This window comes from Protopterus annectens, chromosome 9.part0 (assembly GCF_019279795.1).
Source record: "Protopterus annectens isolate FY-2018-M chromosome 9.part0, PAN1.0, whole genome shotgun sequence".
NCBI lineage: Eukaryota > Metazoa > Chordata > Ceratodontiformes > Protopteridae > Protopterus > Protopterus annectens.
Window position 1 is genome coordinate 772,261,407 of NC_056743.1, and position 24,342 is coordinate 772,285,748.

The 24,342-nt window shown below is 42.7% G+C and overlaps 1 protein-coding gene across 1 annotated transcript in view; it reads left to right on the forward strand.

The window, feature by feature from the left end:
• Positions 1-24,342, forward strand: part of HSD17B12 (hydroxysteroid 17-beta dehydrogenase 12) — a gene marked incomplete in the record, with an annotated part of 1,530,252 nt that overhangs the window by 651,964 nt on the left and 853,946 nt on the right. The window contains 1 exon segment of the mRNA XM_044083399.1: positions 17,084-17,128. Coding sequence (XP_043939334.1) covers positions 17,084-17,128 — 45 coding nt within the window.

Consider the following 24,342-nt stretch of genomic DNA (forward strand, 5'->3'; position numbering starts at 1 on the left):
AAAAAATACAGCTTTCTGATGAGGTAGAGTTAAGCAAGAAAGAACATAGTCTTTTAAATATAAACAAACATACGGGTTGGGAGGGTGGCCTAATGGTTAAGGTGTTTGTCCTACAAACACAAGGTACAGAGTTTGTGCCCCACAAGGGATAATTGACTACGCTTAAAATGGCTCACAAGGGCAGTTAGCTTAGTACTAATCTATAACCAATGAATAAAAATCATGGTTGGCAAAACTAGACCAAACATTTACAACAAATTAATAACTATATTATTGGTGCCACGCTATTGGTAAAAGTCTGTATTGCTGCTTTACACTGCTTTATTCTCTAGTTTGGCTCTTGGCTAAGGTGTGCTCTACATGGCATCTGTGTATCCTTCCTGTGTTTGTTTTCGAAGTGCTTCAGCTGTCCCTCATATGTCAAGGAGATGCTGTAAGTGAGCTGGTGGTCATTCATATTGCCTGTAGATGCATGAAGTGTGGGTGTATCATCCAGGATTAGTTTTTCTGCATTCCCCTACTCCTGTCTTGTAGAGGACATGAGTATATGGAAAGAATAACAAATTCATAAAATGGGCCGTTTCCCATATTCATAGCTAATCCTCCAAACAAACACTAAATATAATCCCGCCAGAAAATCCTACTATATCAGGTAATCATTACACATTACCAGAGCTATTGTCCAGTTTAAAGAACAAACAAAAAAGCATCCATTTGTTACTGATAAGGCATATCTGCTTAAGAACTTAATTACATTGACCATTTGGGCACAGGAATCTAATATGCTAATAAATGCAGCAAAAATAAGCAGGTTAAATTTGGAAGATATAGTTTGACGGGTGACTATTTAATATAGCACTCGGCGATTGAAACTGTGGATTTATTTAAGGCCTGGGTGTATAGATGGGTCTAGCTTTGGGTTTTTCTGTTGATATCAACCAATTGATTAATGATGGATGTAAAAATGGTAGACTGTATAACAAGGTTTATATAAAATTTAGGAACTCAGACATAATGAAATAATTTTAAGTTACTTTAGACCCAAACTACAGTATAGCATATTAATATCGATGTCTTATAAGAAAAATAGCACAAGTAAATCTGAAAAAGAACAGCAGAAATATACCAAAAGTATCACTGAAAAATGTCTGAACTTGTACAGTGCCTCACACGAATGTTTAGGATACCTTACTTGGGTATGTAGGACATCTGCAGACAACTGCCTCTAGGAATTCTTGGGGGTTGTCAGAATAGTAGAGAAGCATCTGAATAAGAGATTTGCTGATGCCTGTAATAGACCACCTAATTATATTGAGGCAAACACTAGTGTAGGTATTTTAAGAACATCTCTGGCACTTACAGTGGAAATTATTGTTTTGGTATATTGCCAGGACAGAAGGGCATTATTGCCCTTGCCTGAAATATCTGTGTGTATTGGTCCTGTTTCACTCTGGCTGTTTGTATACCTAGTGCCATGCCTGAAGTGCTTTTCTAGCATGCAGTGTACTTCTGCTTGTACCTCTTTTTAATGTTAATGGCAATAAAGGAAAGACCATTTGTAAGAGAGAATATAGGACTATTAACTGTTTGGAAGACATTTGATTTTTTGAAGGCAAGTGCATTTTCTCTGAGAAAAGCTTGTGGCCTTATTAGAGAAATCAGATCTAAAATACGAATCTTGCCATCACCTTGAGTTCAGAGACTTTCCACCCGATTTACCTTTTAAGAAAAATTAGACCCATTCAGTAGTAGTATGTTTCTGTGGTAGCATTTCAGGTGATCTCTCTTCTGGTGAGATGTAAAAATCACTGGCTTTTTTTCGTGTGAGGCAGAGTTGTATAGCAGATAGTATTCCTGTCTCAGTGCTTGTTACTGCAGATTGTTTTTTGGCTTGAATGCAGTATTTAGAGTCTACATGTTCTCCCTTTGTTCATGTCAGTTTTCACTGTTTTTGTTACCTCCCTCATGCCAAAGACATATGCTGATTAGTGAATGGTAGTCTTCCACACTGTACCCATGAGTCATGTCTAGCACTGCTTCTGTAGCCACTGCTTGTTGGGTTGGCTTAGATTCCCCAACAACCCTGAATAAAATAAAGTGGTTGTTGGAAATGAATGACAGAATACATGAGAAGAATCTTTTTATCATTCAGACGCAATTCATCTTGCTGTCTGGGTTTGTTTTTCAGTGGAAGAAATATTTTTGTGGTGATTAGTTTTAACAGGTCATACTTTGAGAGGACTCATTTATCCTGCACTTTTGATATTGGCTGTGCAAATGTATTGACTTGAAGTTTTGTTTCTGTAACATTTGATGGCACTGTTTACAAGACATGCAATATGGAGATCTGGTAATGCATTGATAGTTTGTTTCTGAGTCAAGCAAAGTGATAGGTTGCAGTACCACTTCATTTTGAGGTAAAGTGTCACAGAGGGTATGCAGTGTTGTGTAGATGAAGTCATTCCTACTTCAATTTTTTTTCTTATTGCTGCTGCATGCTGCTTGAATGTACTCTAACTTCAAGACATTGAAATAAAGCTGCCATTTCTGTACATCTGAAAAAATGCTGGGCCTTTTGCATTTAATCTTTTAAGGACAACAACTCCCTTTCCTGTCTTCAGCTCACAAGTGACACTGTCAAGGAAATGGGCATTTTAGGGGGGCATCAAGCTGAAAACCAAATGTTCATGTAGGTTTATAGCTGAAGATAGCTTTTGAATTTACTTAAAATCCACTTTTCTGTTGAGGTGAATATACTTTTCATTTTAAATAATGAGAGTTGGTAGTGGGGCTACCACATTCGTAGAAGTGACAGAACTGCAAAACTCTAAAATTAGCTTTAAAGCTGTTTACAAGGGACAGGTAACTGAAATATTTTTTGTCCAATATATAAGAAAATGTGTAACTTTCTTTATAAAAAATAAAGTGCCAGTTTGCATTTAATCTGCATGCTTTTGAAAGGTCATTCTTCTCCGTTTGAATCGCGTCAAATTTGAATGCCTCTGACACTGACAGGTCTGTGCATCTACATCTGGAAACAGAAGCAGTATGAAGCAGGTGGTGAAAGGTTCATTGAAACTGCTTTAATTGTCTGAACTAGTACGCAGTCCAATGACTAAATCAAAACAGCATAGTAAGTGTACCAATAGGATCATAGGCTCTTACTACGGATTGAGTTCAGTCACATCACCCAATACAGGTAGGAGAATTAATGTCCCCTGTTAAACAGATTTCCACATATATCCATGCTGAAAATTTTAGATAACCATTTAGTCCTAAAAACTCATTTTATGGGCTGCCAAGGAGGTACTGTGCTTGATATGCAAGGTCATCCTATTCTGAAAGAAGAAATAATGGGTCTTAAATAACCTGCCATGCCATCTGTTATTGCTGATGTGTCAGTATAGGTTTAGGTCTGTAGAAGTAGGTATTTCCTTTACCACTGGTTCTGCGTAGGTGGACGAGTACAGACAGTACTGAGATTTCATAGCATGGAAGCCTAGGTATGCAGCACCCTTCAAGACGGTCTCTTACACTGAGTAGAGGACCTTTTAGTCTGAGTAGCTAAGGGTATTGAGACCTGAAATCTTTTTGGTGAGGAACCATTAAGGACATGAGTTTATTCTGATGCTTAGCAATGTGTTATGCAGAAGGGGGTGTTATATTCAAATGGGGCCTAATAAAATGGGATTTTGCTCCTGTGGGCATACCTCAAATAAGTTGTGCAAAATAGAAGGGTTTCTTAACCACAGTGGAGACATGGTGGTCAAAGGAGAGTTTATCAACAAAGGTACTGAAATTTAGGGAAAGGTGACAGTGGGATAAGGCCTAGCAGAAGTTTACACTGCAGGTTAGAGACTGCCTTTCCTACAAGGGATTGATATCAGAGTATAGGCATAGAGAAAGGGATATGGGAGTCCTAAGTTAAAGACCAGCTCTAGTGCAGTTTTTAGTTAAGTTTAGAACAGAAGCTGCTGTTAAAAGAGGGGTAGTTAGTTGTTTATATAAAATTTTGCATGTTAACTGTAAGAATCGTTCATAGGAGGTTAGAAAAGATTGAGAAGAGACACAGCAATTTACAAAGGAACAGGTATGGTTTCCAAGTACAGAGCAAAGTCCAGAAGGTTTAAGATTTTTGCTTGGAAGTGTTTACATATGTATTTTAATAGTCTGGGTAGCCTTCAAAAAATTTCCATCAGGTAGATGGTAAATGCTGGTGGTGTGGTAGGAAAGAGAAAGGTAATTGGGATAGTGGTTTTGGGAGTGTGATGAGTTGGCAGATTCTAAAACTACACTACAGGGCACACTGACAGAAGTATTGGGGGGTGTAAATTACCGGGAAAGGGGACACTTAAGTGAATTACATTGGCACTCGTGAAGTCCAGAGATCTGTTTGGTGTTAAAAGTACTTGACATTTCATTTGTGGATATTTGTAAGTCACTTATAAGTAAAGCATTTGGTTAGATGGTTAATGTGATGTTGTTCAATCTCCCCATTTATTCTTACATGTGGGTTCAGAGCCGAGCCGGCTGCTTTACTAGCTAAAGATCTCAGAATAGCTCAAGGCCAGGCCCCTTTCCCATGATGCTCTGTCCTACCCCAGATCTAGTTTGCCGCCGCAACTGATGGCAAGGTTTACAGAGAGCTCGGGTCAGTAGAACTTTATTACTTTATCTTTTGACCTTTTTGGAAGTGTTTTCTCTCTAAAAATTTGATATTTAGATAGTGTACGTTCCTTTATAGGGCTTTTGGGGCAGTTAGCCTTTGTTTTCGTTATCATATAACGCATGTTATTTATGGAGCAGTTGCTCTAGGCCTTTGGCCATTTTTTCTTTATAAAATAGTGTGTTGCATTTAGAATTACTATTCTTTCGTTGTAAAATACAGTGTGTTATATTTAAAATTGCTATTATACCTAGTTGTACAGGGATCTGTCAACTCGGGATTGTTTTTGCTACCCTATCCCTCTTAAATCCAACTTAGTGTTAAGTAGTTAGTGTGTGTGTTCTATCCTTTTATTTATATATATAGTGTGTGAAAAACTAAACGTGTTTTATCCCTAGTTGTGCAGGGATTTTATATCTTAGTACGGTTTGTTGCTGATTACTGTTGATTCTGTGCACTTATTGTAATTGAAGTTGATCAGGGCTCTGATAAACTTCTGTTTGTTTGTATAACATGGCGGATCAGAAAGAAAAGCAAAGATCTGGTTTCAAGAAGTGTAACTGTGGGCAGAAGATGTTCATTACTGATGGACACATTAATTGTGTTTATTGTTTGGGGCCTGTACACCTCCAGGAAGATTGCTCTATCTGCCACTCCTTCAGCAGTAGGGGTTTATTAGAACGGTGAAGGAAGCTGGTAGATAGAGGCTTGTTGAAGCCGGACTTTCAAGATTCCCTGGATAAGGCTGACCAGACCTCCAAATCCTCGAAGGGGTCGAAGTCCTCGAAGGTGTCCTCGGAGCCCAGGTCATCGACTCCAAGCCTTTCTGTGAGGGTGCGGTCGCCGGCGCCGCAGTCTTTGGAGCCGTGCACTGAACAGATGTCTTGGAGCCGATCCCTGGTCTTGGAACCAGTTTTCAAAACTCTGAAGTCTCCAATCCTTCGATCTGTGGTGTCTTCAGTTCCTTCAATCCATTCGAGGACCCTTTCCAATGTTTATGTGGACCGGGTGGTGCAGAGGCTTTTCGAGAACCCGGCATTGGCTAAATTACTATCGGCTTTGTCCCAACTGGGTTTGAAGCCTGAGACTGTCCCACTGGCTGTGACTTCTCCTCCTCCGAGCCAAGCAGGGCCTTTGGAGCCAGAGGAAGAGGATCTGATGATTGTGGAGCCTTCAGAGCCGAGGCCTGTCCCAATGCCCTTGGCTCCGTCAACCCTCATTTCTTCAGTTCCATTGGAAGAGTCTCGGAGCCGACACTCTCTCGTCGGCTCCAGGGGGGGAAGAGTCTAACTGATGCGTCTGTTCCGACCCTTCCTCTCGGGGCTTCGGCACGGATGAGCTTGGCTCCGTCTTCTGGTTTGACACCCGCTGTCTCGGCCCCGGGTAGGTTGCCGTCTTCCTCGGAACCGGCTGTTTGCTTGGGTCGAAGCAGTGGCACCTTCGATGCTATGAGGCGGGTTATGTCGTCTAAGACACACACATCGTCAGTTCCCTCCTCTTCCTCCCCTAAAGTGCCGTGTTCTGCCTCTACATCGTAGGTTCCTGTCAAGTGTTGAGACCCAGAGCCTCGGGTAGCCCTATTGGGTGAACCCTGCTCTACTGAGACTTCACCAGAAGCCTCCACTGATGAAGTTTCCAGAAAGCGATTATGCAAGAGGAGGCATTTAGATTCCCCTCATGAATCGTTAACATCAGACACTGACTTAGAGGAATCAGAAGGGTCCCCATGGTCCCCCTCGGAGGATATTTCCTTTGCAGATATCCTGGAAGTCCTAAAGCAGAGGGGTGACTGGCAGTCTGTTAGCCCTACTGAGGGGAGAGTTGGTGCTGCTGAAGGCCTTTGGGTCTCAACCTTCAACCTCATGGGTTACTCCGCCCTATGATGAACTGATGGATTTGGCCACTCGAAGGGCATGGGAGTCTCCTGATTCTGTGGAGCCAATCCCTCGGAGGCCTAATAAATTTATCACCTCCCCCCAAGACAAGATGTTTCTCACTAAGGGAGTCCCCGTTGATGCCATGGTGGTGGCGGCCACCAAGAAAGAGATGTCAGAAACCTCTTCCACTGTCCATCCTCCTAATAGAGACTCCAGAACGATGGACAGATACGGGAAACGCATCTTTAGTTCTGCAACATTTGCCATGAGATCTCTTAACTATTTAACCCATTTCACCTGTCTTCAACGAGATCTCCTCAAAGAGCTTGGAGAATACTGTAAAGGGCAACACAGATGAAACTGTCTCTGATAAGGTGACGGTACAGCTTAACACAACACCCTTAATTCTATTGTGAACTTGTCCATGTGGCTCATTTCCTATGCAGCCGATGGATCGAGTCGAGCATCAGGTTCAGCGATAGCTCTGCAGAGACCATCCTGGATGTGCTTATGCTCCTTTGCGAAAGCCTTCAAGTCTTCCATTGTTAACACCCCATTTGATGGCTCTTCCCTGTTTGGGCCCAAAGTCAAGGAGACTCTCACTAGGTGTGAGCAGGAAGGAAAGAGTCTGTCTGCCGTAGGAGTCTGTTTTTCTACCCCTACTAGACCATACTCCAAAGAGCAGAAAGGTGGGAAAATGTGATTCCGAAAGTCCCAAGGAGCTTTCCAGAACACACATAGTGAACCCCCCTCCAGGGGCAGAGGAGGGGGCAATAACGGAAGATGCTGCCCTGGCAGCAGAGGGGGTCTGCAGAACCAGGGTGACGGGGATCAGTTCCTTGGCGAGCCCTAGCAGCGCTCCTGAGAGGAGGCCTGACTGTCCTGCTCTGGAGGCAGTTTTGGGTCGGTTGGCTTTGTATTCGGATGCCTGGCTAGGAATTGCAACAGATTCTTGGGTACAAAGAATAGTTACCAGAGGATACATCATTCCATTCCTATGAAGTCTGCCTGTCGGCACAAAAATACCAGATGTTCCACCCAGTCTCAGGGATCAAGCAGCCATAGAAGTCCAGAGGCTGCAGGAAAAGTTATCCAGCCAGTCCCAGCAGACCAGATAGGATCCGGAACTTACTCTAGATTCTTTTTAGTTTCAAAGAAGACTGGGGACTGGAGGCCTATCTTGGATCTCTGCAGACTCAACACATTTGTAAAGGAGAAGTTCTGGATGGTCACGCTTCAGTCTATTCTATTCCTCGGTCAGTCTGTTCCTCAAAGTGGGCATTTGAATATGCTCCATAGATCTCAAGGATGCGCGTACTACCACATCAAAATGGCCAGGCCATCCAGAGATCATCTGAATTTCCGGCTGGTAGCCAGTCACTACCAATTCCGAGCACTGCCCTTTGGACTCACAACAGTCCCCAGAGTGTTTTACCAAATGCATGGCAGTGGTTACGGCTCACTTGAGGCGTCTAGGATTCCAAGTGTTTCCATATCTGAACGACTGGCTCCTTACTGCCACCTCCAAGCATCAACTAATTCTGTCCAGGGATCACACTCTCAATCTCTGCTCTCAGCTAGGCATCACTATCAATTTCAAAAAATCTGCATTGTCGGCATAGCAGCATATCTCCTTTATTGGAGCAGAACTAGACAGTACCACTGCCATGATAAGATTACCCCTGGACAGAATAGCTTCTTTATGGAATCTAGTCTCAGACATTCTGCAGAGAAAAAAGGTACCGGCCCATCAAGTATTGAAACTCCTAGGCACCAGGGCAGCTAAGCTCATAGAAGTTCCTCTGGGACGTATGCACATGAGGATTCTTCAGTGGTTACTATTCACCCAGTGGTCATACCAACAACTTCCCATATTATCCTTAATCATGATTACGGACTCTTGCAAGAAGGATCTTCTTTGGTGGTTGACCAGCCAACAACTTACGATGGGTCGTCCATTTGTTCTCCCCCCGCCTGCAGCCATGGTGACCATGGACGCTTCTCTGATAGGGTGGGCTATTTCAGGAAAGTACTGCCCAAGGCACCTGGTTGAAGACAGAGTCACAGTTGCACATCGGTGTTCTGGAGCTGAGAGCAGTGCTTTTGGCTTTGCAGCACTTTCTCGGCTCTCTGCCTCTAGGGACGATTGCCATACAGACAGACAACATGTCGGTAGTCTGGTACATAAACAAACAAGGAGGAACCGGGTCTTACCCTCTGTGTCGAGAGGCCTTGAGAATTTGGCAGTGGGCTGTGTCCACTGGGCACTTTCTGATAGCAATGAATATCCCGGGGAAATCCAACATAATAGTGGACAAATTGAGCAGAGCCATTCTGCTACCTCACGAGAGGTCCCGCAAAAATAAAGTTGCAGAGAAGAGTTTCCGCAGATGGGGCCAGCCTTGCTGCGACCTGTTTGCATCCCCTATGAATGCCAAATGCAGAAGCTACTTTGCCCTGAATCCCCCATCGGGGGACAGCTCAAGGGACTTGTTCGTACATGATTGGCCCCTGGGACTCCTGTATGCTTTTCCTCCTATTCCCCTGATTCCCAGGTTCTTACAGAAAGCCAAAGCCCTCAGCAGGACAGTAATCTTAATAGCCCCACTTTGGCCTCATCAGATTTAGTTCCCCTTCCTCCGACTCTACCATTTGGAGGAACCTTGGATTCTGGACCCAGTTCCAGACCTTCTGACACATTCGTCCAGGACCCTCCACCCCTCTCTTCGTTCCCTCAGACTGACAGCTTGGCTGCTCCAATTCCCCTCCTAGCCAGGTCACATGATTTTTCTTAAGAGGTGCAACACATTCTTGTATCTTCCCATAAAGCTTCTACCAGAAAGTTATATGCTAGTAAATGGAAGCGTGTTGCCCTTTGGGCTTCTCAAAACAACGTTGATCCCTGTGTGGCCCCTATTGCTAGTATTCTGGAATTTCTCTCTAAACTTTTTCAAGAAGGTGCTGCGGCTGCCATAATTAGAGTCCAATTGGCTGCCATCTCGAATTTTCATCTTGGAGCTGAGGGTTCTAACTTAATGTCGCACAGATTACGTCTGACCTTCCTTAAGGGCACCATTCATCTTAGGCCTACTGTTAGACAGCCCTTTACTCCCTGGAATCTAAATTTTGTACTGTCCTGGATTATTCTTCCTCCCTTTGAACCTGCATCATCCTGTCAATTGAAGTTCCTATCCTGGAAGACTATTTTCTTGGTGGCCATTGCCTCAGCATGCAGGGTATCTGAGCTTCAACCCCTTTCTGTCAAACCACCATATTTGGTGTTTCATCTGGACAGGGTTTCACTGAGGACTAATCCTTCATTTTTGCCAAAAGTGTGCTCTGAGACCATTCTGAACTGTTGAGCTTCCAACCTTTTTCCGTAACCATTCTAATCAGTTGGAATAAACTCGATGTCCACAGACAATTGAGATACTATTTGGACAGGACAAAAGGAATTTAGAAGATCTGACCAACTTTTTGTATCTTGCATAGATGCCAAGAAAGGATTATCAATTTCTAAAGTTACTCTTTCTAAGTGGTTAACTGAATGCATTAATTTTATCTACTCTTCAGCCAGCCAAACATTAGAATATGGTGTGAAGGACCATTCATCTAGAGCTGTCTCCACGTCTTCGGCTTATATGGCTCGTTTACCTTCGGATACTATATGTGCAGCTGCCACTTGGTCTAAGCCTTATACCTTTATCATTCATTACAATGTGGACAAGGCCTCCAGGGACAGGGCTTCCTTTGGTTCCACTGTCCTCAGGAATATACTCCTGTGAGCCACCTAGGATTAGGATGCTTTGGGACGCTACCCACGTGTAAGAATAAATGGCGAGATTGAACAACCCACATAAAGAAGTTATGTACTTACCATAACGTTCCATGTGAGTTGTTCATCTCACCTTTATTATTACATTCTCATCCACTATCCCCCTCCAGGGTCTCGAAGAACGGGTAGATTTGGGGTCTGGTAGTCTTTTCTGGGATTCTTACTCCGGCTGGAGTACTTCTGAGTTATATTTTATTGTTGCTGCGTTCAGCAGACTAGATCTGGTGTAGGACAGAGAGCATTATGAGACAGGGGCCTGGCCTCGAGCTATTCTGAGATCTTTAGCTAGTAAAACGGCCAACTCTGAGTTGATGGCACGGCTCCGAACCCACGTGTAAGAATAAAGGCAAGATGAACAACTCACATGGAACGCTATGGTAAGTTTTTTTCCTAGCTGAATTGGGTATACTTCATGCTCTGAAGGGACATAGATGGATGTCTGTACTTAAACTGCATGAAGTTCCACATTTGTGTCATGTAGAAACTGATGCAAAACAATGAGATTTCAGATAAATATGAATACTCCCCCTGCACTTGGCTGATGGATTTGAATGAATGATGGATGTTTTACCCTGAAATAGTTGTAGTTCTGTCACTACACTGAAACCGTGTTTATATAATTACACCAATGCTGGTATTTTCAAGGGTAACGTAGGCCTCAAGTTCAGAGAGTTTGTTGCGTAGGCTTCTGGCATTCTGCAGTTTTACCTTGATATACTTGAGACTGTAATTTGCTATGTTGGGATGTACTTTCAGGTGAACTCTACCTAAAAAAGGCACTATGCATGTAGCAGAAAAGTTGTAGATAGTATGCATAATCTACAGTGTGAAAGGTGCAGGCCATCTCTGGTAAAGCAGGGGGGGGAATCTGTTGATCATTTCATTCCATGCAGAGAAGCTCTGGATCCCACTAAAATGACTACAGTTTGCTAGAGACAGTTATTTTATCCCTAACTTTATTTTTTATTGAAGGTAGAATGCCGCTACTCAGTACCAAGAGCTTGTCATTTTGGAAGGCATGAAGAGAGAGCTCAGCATTTCTCTGTGCATCTCCCCAAGGGTGGAGCACCCTAAGATTGTTCACCCCTACACATGAACAATTATAAGTTTATATTCATATTTGGGGTGGTGCAGGGACTTCAGTGCCATAGTGACAACATTCCTCTCAACTGTCCAGATTTTCTCAGAATGTCCAGATTTTTGCTTAATATTCTTGGGCTGTTCCTCATAAAAATATATGTTTTTTCTGGCAAATCACTAAAGAATGAAGTAACTGAATAATGACATACATTTGAGTTTCATGCTTAGTTTTCTTCAAAAAATGAATACCAACACAAATCCTGTTATTCTAGTAACTTTCTAAGTTTATAAGAGCAGTATTTAAAATCTGTCCCTATTTTTGGACCATTGCCTTTTCCCCCCCGATTGTTTTAGCCTTTGTCCAGATTTTGAGGTTGAGCGGTATGTAGACACCCCTAATTCTTGCACCAAAGAGGCTGCTGTCACCCTGTTCTTTGCCAGCCAGATGAGTGGTGCATCTATATGTGTTACATTGAAGTCGTTACTGTCTAGAATGTTTCTGGGATGTATTACAGGGTTATGGAACCTTACAGGTACAGGCTTGCAGTGCAGGAGACTCGGTAGCACTAGGCATGGGTATGGTGTTGGTATTTGGCTGTGTAGCTGACATAAACCAGTAGGATAGCCAGGAGGCCATGGTAAGGATTTCTGTACCGTCTCAGCATGTAAGGGTGCTATTTTGTGACCCATGGTTGGATGGAGATACTAGTCTCCAGGTAATATAAACAAGTGCATCTGTCATCTCACAGGTAGAATCAGTATTTGTTAGAAAAATGGGTTGTCCATAAACATGAGGCAACTGCTATGTTTGTCTTCTAATTCTGACTTGTGCATTATAGCAGTAAAGTTCTTACTGTACTGTTGCCTTTTAATCAATATAACCAAAAATTGTGGCACTGCTTGCTGGAGTAATCCTTTTTTTAAACTTTGAAGAAGATTTGCTCAAATTTAATGTCTCCCCCAACAGAGTTGTGCCATTAAAAGACTAAAAGGATAGCTAAACGAAAATCCATTACCATTATGGCCTTTCCTCTGGTACTATGTAAGGGAAAAATTTTAAAATAAAATAATTTTGTAGAAGAAGCACTTGTCTTCTGTCTTGGTTTTAATAGCTAAATTTCTGGACTTGTATTACTCATAGTCTTTATTACTTTGATTTTGTTCTTGCAGCAGGATATAGCCTTAAATGAAACACATTAGTGATCAACAGTGTTTTGTGTTACCATTGATGTGGAGCTCCTGCGTTTTGTAATTAAAGGACAAGATTGCGGCATCTCAAAGATTTCTCTTTTCCCAGAAGTACAAGAAGTGCACAGGGGCAGCAACATTTTAATGACATTTTTCTTACTTCAGATTTCATTTTTTGTGATCATAGTTATGAGTGCCTGCCATGTAAAAGTTGTTCTGTTGTGGAGCCTGTTGCATGTTTCCTTTCTTGCATACTGCAGAAATGAAAGTGCTGTTATGGTGCAAGTCTGGTAAATTCTGAATTTTCCAGTTAGCAGCAGAACAATAGATTTTGTATGAATGGAGCATGTTATTGATGAGCCCTGTGTAAATTAGTTGTTTGTGTGTGTGTGTGTGGGGGGGGGGGGGGGGGGGGGGGCAAGTTTAGATTTTGCCTTCACAGATATCGCACTGACAAATGAATAAAAAGTACCCTGTCAAAAGTCCAGTGTTGTAGTGCTGTATTTGGCAGTTTGATATGTTGTAATAGGAAAAAACATGGAGTAAGAGTAATGGTCTTCTTTTGCTGTGCATTTTAGTAGTTTGATTTTTGGAATGCACTTTTACACTACATAAGCATTGGCATTTCAAGCAATTAATGTGTTTAGCCATTACTGGTTTGCCTTATTTTGGCGATTAGGTTCAGAGGTACTAGGCTGTAGACCTCTTAAGCCAAGCCATTTTAAGCCTAGCCAAGCTTACCCCAAATGTACCAAATATTACAGAAATCTATCAATACCCAAAAGAAGTTTACACTTTACAATATAGGCTTGTACCCAGCTAGCGTTCACAGGATGCCATTGTCCATTACGGAAATGGTGCTAAACCAAGGGTTAAACATGTGATTTACCATCCATTGGTCTAAGTTATGTTTGAATATGGTTAGCGACAAACTTTGCTTTACATGAATTGGAAGCCTGGTTTAGAGAACGGATAATCTTTGAGACACGTGTCCCTCCAGCATGTCCTTTTTGTCTCAGATGAGGTTTAGGTCTTTAGAATGGGCATTTCTGATGCTATTTGATCTGATGTTGCTGTCTTCATTTGATCTTCAACCTGTAGGTATAGGCACTGGCATCAGTGCCAAGCAGGCCATATCCAAGCTATGGTGCTGAAACTGAGCTTTCCCCTACCCACAATGCCCCTCTCTCCTCCATTCCCCTCAGATCTTGTTTGCCGCCATTCCAGCTACAAGCGAGTCATCTGAGCTCCATCTTGTTGCAAATTGTTTCATCTAGTGTTGGGATATTCTTGCTACACAGGTACTGTCTAGGATCTATGGCAGCAACCATCGTCATTTTATCCTTGGCAAGGCTACACATACGGGTTCTTCAGTGGACCCCATCAGTCCAATGGTCGCTTCTGAACCAGCCCTTGTCTCATCCCATTCAGCTATCCAGAACCTGCCAGTCCTCTCTCATGTGGTGATTAAATGTTCGGAGCCTAGGAGAGGGTCGATCTTTTGTGACTCCCTCTCCAGTGGCCATGGTCACCACAGATGCCTCCCGGCTTGTAGGGGGGGGGGTCATTGGCTGGGACGGACTGTTCGAAGGACATGGTCAGAGTTAGAGACCAATTTTCACATCAGCTTTCTGGAGATGAGGGCAGTGCTTCTGGAGTTGCAGGCACTGCATTTTTTTCTCCCCCCAAGGAATAACTGAGATATACAGACAGGCAACATGAAAGTGGTCTGGTATCTCAACAAACAAGGAGGAAGCGGATCTTTACCCCCTTTGTCGAGAGGCCATGAGATTGTGGGAATGGGCGAATCTCCTCAGGCCGCTTTCTTGTTGCAATGCACATTCCGGGGGAGTTCCAACATCCTAGCGGACAAACTCAGCAGAACCATTCTGTCTTTTCACGAGTGGTGTCTGAAACAGTCAGTGGCAGACATGATCTTCCAGAAATGAAGTCAACCGAGCTGCGATCTTTTCGCCTCACTTTCCAGCGCCAAGTGCAGCAACTTCTTTGCCCTGATTCCTCCCAAAGGAGGGACTCCCAGAGATGCTCTAGTTCATGCTTGGACCCCCGGTCTGCTGTATGCGTATCCTTCCCTTCCTCTTATGGCAACATTTCTTTAGAAGGCTCAGAGGTCGAGGTGCTGCGTGATCCTGTTCTGGCCTTGTCAGGTTTGGTTTCCCCTTCTTTGGTCTCAGTGTCAGTCCTCTTTGGATTCTGGATCGATGTCCAAATCGGATTTCCAGTCTGGAAGGGCAACTTTCATTCGGATCTGGACAGCCTGAAGCCCACAGCTTGGCTTCTGCAGTTCCAGTGATGGCTAGAGTTCCTGGGCTATCATCCCCTGTGAAGCATATATTGCTTACAACTCACAAGTCCAGTAAAAAGATCTATGCTAGTAAATGGAAAATGTTTTCCATTTAGGCTTTCCACAATTTGGTGGATCCCTTTACTGCATCTATTCCCTCAGATTTAGACTTCTGGATTGTATTTTCAGCCAAGTGCCAGTTCCTCTACAGTGAAAATCCAACTAGCTGCTATATCCCATTATGTCAGACTAAAGCATTCTTCTTTGGCCACTTCTAGATTGTGCAAGGCCTTTTTCAAAGGAATGTTTCTTTTATGGCCTCCCATTAAGGATCCAGTTCCCCCTTGGGACATAACTTTTGTACTTCAGGCGGTGGTGTTGTCTCCCTTTGAGCCCTTGGCAAAGGTGGATATTCAGTTTCTGTCATAGAAAATGGCTTTATTGGTAGTTCTAACTTCATCTGTCTGTCTCTGAGATACATGCCCTTTGTATTCAACCCCCAAACCTCATTTTTCACAAAGACAGGGCTTTGCTTAGGCTGAATCCTTCCTTTATGCCCAAGGTCACTTCAGAGAAGAATATTAATCAGGTTATCCATCTTCTTGTGTTCTTTCCAGAGTTTCAAAACAAAGGTGAATACCAGGTACACATGCTTGACATTCATCGACAGCTTCGTTTTTATCTTGATAGAACTAAATCTTTCAGGAAATGCAGTCGGTTATTTGCATCCTATTTGAAGTCTAGATTGGGGTTGCCTGTTTCCAAGATAACCATTGCCAACTGTATTACCTTAATTTATAAGAAGCATGGTGTTCCTCTTACATCTGCAGTGAAGGCACAATCTACTAGGGCTGTATCTACCTCCTCAGGTTCCTCTTCCAGGGTACCAGTGGATGAGATTTGTGCTGCAGCTACATGGGGTAGGTCTCACACCTTCATATCCCATTACAAATTGGATATTTCATGTAGGAGCCGAGCTTCCTTTGGTTTCGCCGTGCTCGGAACATCCTTCCTTAGGGCCAACCAGGGCCCAAATAGCTGGGGACTCTGTCCCACAGGTTGAAGATCAAATGAAGACAACAATGTTAAAGAAGTTATGTACTCGCCATAACATTCCATCTGCATTGTTGTTCTTCATTTGTCTTCAACCTTCCCTCCCTCCTTCCCCCTTTCCCATGAGTACTTGACCTGGCAGAGGAGGCTTTTTGCTCTCTCTGTATGCCTCCTTTTTAAGGGTGATTGTCAGTCACTCTGCTGCATATAGGTCTAGGTCAGGTACCTTTTGTTGGCAAACCCTAGCTGAGGGGATGGAGGAGAGAGGGGCATTGTGGGTAGGGTAGGAGCTCCAGTTCTGCACCGTAGCTTGGATATGGCTGGCTCGGCACCAGTGTCAGTGCCTATACCCATGGGTTGAAAACAAATGAAAAACAATGCAGATGGAACGCTATAGTGAGTACATCATTTCTTTTTTGCAGATGTACAAATTAATTGATGTGGTATCATAGAATGCCTTGTAGGCCAGGCATAGACCGCTGCACAGCATTCTCTATGCGCTCAAGTACAGGGATAGAGCTCTGAGGCAGTCCGCATAGGACTTGTTGCTTACTCCCTGTATTCTGTTTGTGAGGAACCTCTGTGGTCTGTCAAACTGTTTCAAGTGCTTAGTCAGGTACATCTGAACTGTGTGTTGCACTGAATGGTTGGATGAGGACTGAATACAGCAGAACACTGGTGTCCTTGGACCTGGATGCCATGCATATATAAGTTGTGCAATGTATAATTTTCTCACCACATTAGACACATGATTTGCATGTGGTCTTTTCTTAAATACAGTAAGGCTTTATTTTTGTATGTGCTGCTACAGCATCATGCATTGCACAATAGTACAGAAGGCAGACACGTCTTTGTCTTGCTGCCTAAATATATTATGTCCTTCATTGTGAAAATAGTTGTTGTTTCCCCATTTCTAGACTATATATGTAGCCAGTAAGTTGTGGCACTTGATATCTGCTGTGTTTTTAGTGTCCCCCCCAATGCTTCTGTAGTTGGGTAACTTTTGCTAAGCCTGTTTTGTTTACTTTCACATACGCATACAACTTCACTTGGCACTGATGGTCTTTTTTTTATTGCAGATGATTGACAACATGATCAGCATAAACATCACATCTGTTTGCAAGGTAAAAATATTGGTATTTTTGATCTTATCAGCTCATCTTAAAAAGTAAGAATGATTCTATTTTAAAGACATGTCGCTGAACCCGTTTGATTTCATTGTGCTGCATTTGTGCTATCATGCATAATTATACACATTTTTAGTGCATTTTACTGCATGTATTGCTGTTTTGATTTTATTGATGCGTGTGTACTTACCACATTAAAACTTTCAAGTCTTCTTAAATTGTTTGTCATTTGTCATGTTTCGTGCAATTTAGAATTTTTGGACAGACTCAATAGCAGGTGGGAAGGGCAAAAGATGGTTGTTGATTCAGAAAAATAAGTAAATATTTATTGCACTTTAGTAGTCTGACTGGTCCTATCCCATTTAGACAGAAACCTAAACCCTATCAGTAATGAGGGAGATAACAGTACTAGTAAAGATACAGCACACAGATGATTGATAAACCTAAAACAAAGTGCATAAATCTTGTATCACTTAAATACAGTCAGAGGTGTAGCTGTGGCGAGATGAAGTCAGAGGTGTAGCTGTGGCGAGATGAAGTCAGAGGTGTAGCTGTGGCGAGATGAAGTCAGAGGTGTAGCTGTGGCGAGATGAAGGGGTGGCTCTCCTGGAAACAAGGAGTTAAGGGATGTGGTCAAGCAGATGCTAGTAGTGTGGTAGTGCATTACTGGCATTCAGAAAGGATTCTCAACAATGTATTTGGATTCATGTCGGAAGCTGTGCATATGTGGTATTTTGACTGTAGTAACCCAGTTTTAGTGGGTTGTTTTGTTACAGTTTTACAACACGAGATTTTTTTTGCTCCTGAACTCATAGTTGTAAGACTTGTCAAATGGTGAGATGCACTGTACACCAGATAACCTAGCTTCAGTAAATACAGTGAGAGGTTAAATGGCTTTTCTTCTTAATATCGTGGCATAGCATATTTGTGGTACCAAAGAACAACCGCTGCAGGGCAGCCACCCGATGGTTGCCACTGTTGCTGTGACACCCCATCCTATGTGCAAAAATGGGGAAAAGGGGATTGTGGATGGATTCATGCTGTGGTTTGTGGGGTTAATGGGTTAACATACAACAAACTGGTCATAAAATACTCTGTCAAGCACAGGTAGTGCCGCTTAAGGATTACCTCAAAAAAGAAAGAAAGGAAAACAGATGTTAGTTTTAAAAGTTGTACAGCAGGAGCTCCCTCAACCTTTAGAGGCAAGTGGTTCCATACTCATGAACTTTCTGAACTAAATACAGTACTGTCCCCTTAGCATTATGAGGTTAAAATGATATTAATTCCTTGCCTTCCAAAACTGCAAATACCAGTCAAGATTAATGATTGGAGTAGTAGAGTCTCTGTAGTTTGCTGAATGTAAGGCACCCTTGATATATAGGCATTGTTTGAAAGAGAGTTGTCTCACATGATTTAATGAGTAGCAGTAGTGAGCTAGAGAGGGCATTTTATTCACTTATTTATTTAGCATTTGTTGACCAGAAAAGTCCGAATAGGACAGAGCCTCAGCGGAGGCCCAGGAGAGAAACGTTCCAGATGCATGTCTTTGGCATAGCCACAAAGAACCTTGCAGTGTTATAGCTTATGGATGGACATTGTAAAGAGAAATTCTTCATAATCCACTGTTTGCCAACAGATGTGTTAGGCTAATGCATTGTAAGATGCCAAACCTCTCTGCTGTAATACTGTGTTGTCTGGCTATGCAGAATGCATCTGTTTGTGAACCATCTTCATTGTGAAAGCTGTATAGGAACAGAGAGAGTTATTGGTTAGGAGTAAATCTTAGATGATTAACTTTTTACACTGTGGAAATATGTATGCCATTTCTTTGAGACAGGAGGACAGGACAAAGATCTGTCAGGGAGTGACTATGAACCAATGAAGATTCAGCAGATACTAGTAGTGTGGGAGTGGCCTGGTTTGGTGAGAGTGTAGGGCTTTCTGTAAATTAAGCCAATCTTTATATATTCAGGCATAGAAGCAGTAGTACCAATGCACATAGTACTTATCAGACATAAACATATTGCAAAAGATGTAGCTTTGCTAGAGAAAATCCACACCTCATTAACAAATAGCAAAAGTGAAGACGCCACCAAGAGTGATCCATAAGAAACACTTGTCTGTAAATTAATAGGTATTGTCATTACAGGCCTACACCTGTGGGCTCACCAGAATGGACCTCAGTAGAAGTCATCCATTTCCTTAGTTTTACAAACTGAGGATTGAAAAGTCACCAGTATGAAGAATTTCTAAGGCTTATGTTAAGTTTGCTGTTTTTGGTTGTATAATTGTTCAGTAACAAACTGTAGGCAAGCTGAACCAACCCTTATGAATAAGGAGAGTTGTAGCTCTTAATTTTTCACCTTTTCTATTTAATATAGCTGTATCTTTTTTTAGGTGAAATTCTGTGCTTATGACTGTTGGTCAGTGGCTGACCTGTTGGGGGAGGGGAAGGAATAGAGTCCACTGCACTAGCAGCATGTACTTATTGTTGAGAGAGGCCCAAAGATTTTGCATCTAGTGAAGTATCTTGTTGAAGTCATTACATTACTTGCAGTTGGAGATCTGGTGACACAGCTGACCTTTGACATAAGTGAATTAGGCAACAACCTTTGGTATCATTCATCTAACAACATTATGAATGTGTTTTTAGTTTTAAGTAAAAATTCTATTACCTTAACTTCCCTGTTAAAAGTAGCCTTGGCTGTGGCATCCTATGGTATAGATGCTGAACCATGATTACCTTTTCACATCCAGGCATTCTGCTTCACTCCACCCATTATCTAGACAATGAGTCTGAGAACCCCCAAGGAAACAGAGTCACGATTTTAAAAAGTAGAGTGGATGTGATGGCCACAGTGGTGGGAATAAAAAAGCAGCATGTGTATGTAGCCAGCAGCACAGTGAAGTCTGGATTGTAATATGTACATATTTTGTTCTGGCAGTCCGTCAAATGTGGGCAGTGGAATGGTAATTGTATACACTGCCCATAACAGGATTTCATTCTCCGTCTGTCTCTCTCCCTTTTTTATCAGTATTTCTGGATGGCATGGGAAACCTAAGTACAGAGCTCTAGTCATTATATTTTTTATCACAGTCTGATATCTGTAGTATACACAGTTAACAAGGTGGCTGTAATTGCTGGGTCAGATGGGTTTTGAAGTGGGTTAAGGGAATTGACCATGCTTGCATTTGCTGAAGGTATATGGTCATGGTCATTATTCTAACTTTGCAAGACTGATGCATATTTGAAACAAGTTGTCATACTTTTCTGTGACTACTTGGCTGTGTGAAGTAATGTTGAATTTTTTTATCGAAATCGGTTATCACAGATGTACACAGTTAATAAACTGGATATAACTTCTGGACATAGGGGTATATATAGATGAAAGTGACTGATTCTGCTGTCATTTCCTCAGATTTTTTTAAACAGATGTTAATCTGTCATTTCAGGACCTGCTTGCATTGATGTAAAGCCTTTTGGAATGCTCTGCTTTGGCTACTGCATGTTTATGTGAAACAAACTTGAAAAACATCATTGTGGTCATTTTAATTGTAGACATTCAGCTGAGGTAGACTCTGTCAACAGGTGGTGGGTATGGAAGCAATATGAAATAAAATGACTGACCCTGGTGTTGGTTGCTCAGGTTCAAGTCTTTATGACTTGGCAAGATAAATGGGTATTTGTCTGAAGTAATTTAGAATACTCTACTGTGCCTAATTTGTGTTTGTGTAAAATAAAATTTAAACCTTAAAGACAACGCATTGGCTATTTATAATTGCAGTAAGACATATGAGGCTGCATACAGTCAGCAAAGGGAATATAGATGTTCATCGTGCCATACTGCTGCAGTCATCACACTTGGGTTATCCTGCCGTCAGGCAGGTCCTCGGTCGGCCGAATTCCAAAGTCTTGGTCCAGCGTCGGTTGTCGTCACTTCTTCCCTGACGTCAGAGCGGCAGGGGTATAAAAGAGGCAGCCGACGCCATCTTCTCCAGTCTTTCTTGCCACGCGGTGCCCGAAGCAGAAGCAGTTCGCAAGTGCCAGTCCTAAGATTTCCGAAAAGGATTTCAGCCGAAGTCATCGCTAAAGCTAAGTACCCCGTTGGGGAAACTTTTCTTGCCTCAGACCGATGTCAGACAAAGTTAATAATTGTATTTCTTGTGGGAAGCAAGTACCGCATAAGGATTTTCACTCATACTGTATACCTTGCCTAGGCCCAGACCACGACGTTTCGGGCTGCCGTTTTTGTGCTAGGTTCAACAAACGCACTATAAAACGCCTGGCTGAGTTTGCCCTTTATTATTTTGGCAAAAAATTTAATTACAGCATGTCGTTGGGTACTCCGACACCAGCATTAATTAAAAAACGCAAAGAAAAAGATAGGCATCCGTGGTCTAAAACAGATACCGAGAGCACGCTTAGGCCTACCGCCGGATCTCCGGTTCTCAATGAGGCGCCTACGCAGCCCCTGACTACCGCTGAACCCAATTTACCGGCGACATCACAACCTGAAATTGCAGGCCCTCCGGAGCCGAATACCTGTTTAGACACCGACGCCTCTCCAGGCAGGGAACCGGAAAATTTAACTAGGCCTTCAGTTTCTGAAGGCATTTTCAAACCAGCTTCAATTTCCATTAGGTCTTTCTCAAAATCACAGAGTATAACTAATCAGGATACACCACGAGACACCTTCTTCAGCAAAAAACTTTATTCCAATAGATGAATGAATGTGAATAAGCGCTTTCGCTTGCCGCTAGCAAGCTTCTTCAAAATCTTCTTCTCAAAATCTAAGACTCCTAGGAAGATTAGGAAACAGGGTCCTCTGACCCCCTCTCAGCAACCCATGCCTAAAAAGCAGATGCTCAGGATGGTGGAGGATTTAATTACTCTTATCAGGGGTTCTCAGCACCCCTTAGAAAAAAGACCCAGGTTGGAGGAAGACTACCCTTCCACAGATCAAGCTTCCATTACCTCAGGTATTTCTGAGGAACCAGGATTATCCCTACTCACCCTATGATGCAGAGGAATCCATTCCCTCAGTATCCCCCCCAGAGGACTCTTCCTTCGGGGACACCTTGCATACCATGAGGGAACACTTCCACTGGGAAGGACAGGATTACTCAGATTCAAAGAAAAGGCTCCGGGAGTTCCTCCTTCTTCCTCAGCATAGGCCCCTTGCTATTCCTCCTGTGTTGGATATTTTAGATGATGTCTATGCAGAAGCCAGTCTAAACCCATATTCTTTGCCTCCTGCCCCAGTTAAACCAGACAGATACTACCGGGTCCCTGATTCCCACCAGTTTCTATATAAAAGCCCTACTGCTGACCCAGAAACCATTTCACAGGGTCCAAAGGGGATTAAGGCCTCTACTGCTAAAAATCCTTTACCTGCGGAAAGAGATTCCAGAGCATTAGACAGATGGGGAAAGAAGGTGTACACTTCAGCCACTTTAGCCATGAGGGCATTAAACTGCCAATTTCACATGCTAAAATACTAGCAGTTTCTGATCTCACAATTGAAACTTAAGATGACACAAACAGATCAACCAGATTTTAAAGGGATGCAGGATTTGTTGCATGGAGCAGAACAAGTGGGAAGACATACTTTACAGTGTGGTTTTGTTTCATTGGAGGCCTCATGTAGAGCAGCTATTACCAGCTCTGTGATACGTAGACATGCTTGGCTAAAAGGGCAGACCTTGCCAGATCATGTAAAAGCACCATTATTGGATGCACCATTGCAGAAAGATGTATTATTTGGTGTCAAAGCAGAGGAGGTCTTAAAGAAAATGGAAGAAAAGGCAAAATCTATGCAAACAGTTAAAGATTTCTTGCAGGTACAACCCCCTCGCTTCAGCAGAAACTGGCCGTCTAAAAACTGGTCCTTTCCAGCCGCTGACAGACCCAAAAGGGGTAGGTACAGACGCCCCAGAGGCAGAGGGCAACCACAAGGTTCTTTCAGGCCTAGTCAGTGGCAAACAAGTCCAAGAGGTGGAGAAGAAAGGCCACAACCATTCAGGAAACCAGCACAATGACTTCCCCCTATGCCTGCCAACCAAACATTTAATGGCAGCACCTTTGGGCGGAAAACTGGCCTTATTTACAGAAAATTGGCACATTATTACGAAGGACAAATGGATTCTGGACATCATAAACAGAGGCTACAGATTCCACTTTCATACCCTTCCAAAAATGAATGGCATGCCAAACCTGCCACAAAATCAATGGGCAGAGGCACAAAGACAAATTTCCGCTATCATGGATATGAAAGCAATTCAAAGGGTACCTACAAAAGAACAAGGTCAAGGTTTTTATTCAACACTATTTCTGGTACCAAGGAAGGACAAAGACTGGAGACCCATCTTAGACCTATCTATCCTGAACACATACTTAGAGGTACCAAAATTCAAGATGCTCACATTACAGCAGCTTCTTTCCATGCTGGGCAAGGAGTCTTGGCTGGTAACGTTGGACCTCAAGGAGCCATACCTGCATGTCCCTATCAGACAAGATTGCAGAAGATACCTCAGATTTCTTGCAAGTACAACGCATTATCAATTCTCTGCATTGCCCTTTGGCTTATCTACTGCGCCCAGAGTATTTACTAAATGCCTGGCATCAGTAATTGCATTTTGCAGACAACAAGGAATACAAATCTACCCATATCTGGACGACTGCCTGATCTAAGCGGACAGCAAAGATATCCTACTACAGCATCTGACATTTGTTATGAAAATACTAAATTGCCTAGGGTACACAGTAAACAAAAAGAAATCAAAACTAATACCTTCACAACAGATAATATTCCTGGGTGCCAGCTTGAATACAACGGCCCAGATGGCTTACCTCACGCCAGACAAACAAGGGAAACTGTCTCAATACTTCAGAAAAATGGCAACTTTAACCCAGCTAACTGCAAGGAAAATATTGCAGGCTTTGGGGTTCATGGCATCCTGCATTCTACTAATACCATTTGCAAAGCTGCATATGAGGAAACTACAATGGTACCTGAAAAATGTATGGTCTCAGCACAAGCACAGCCTGGAAACAGTTATACCACTCATTCCATGCCTGCAAAAGGAATTTGTGTGGTGGGCTCAAGCATGCAAAAGAAACACGGTTCTCCCTTTCTGCATACCTCAAGCATATCAAACCATCACAACAGATGCTTCAGACTACGCCTGGGGAGCACACATGGCAGGCCAGT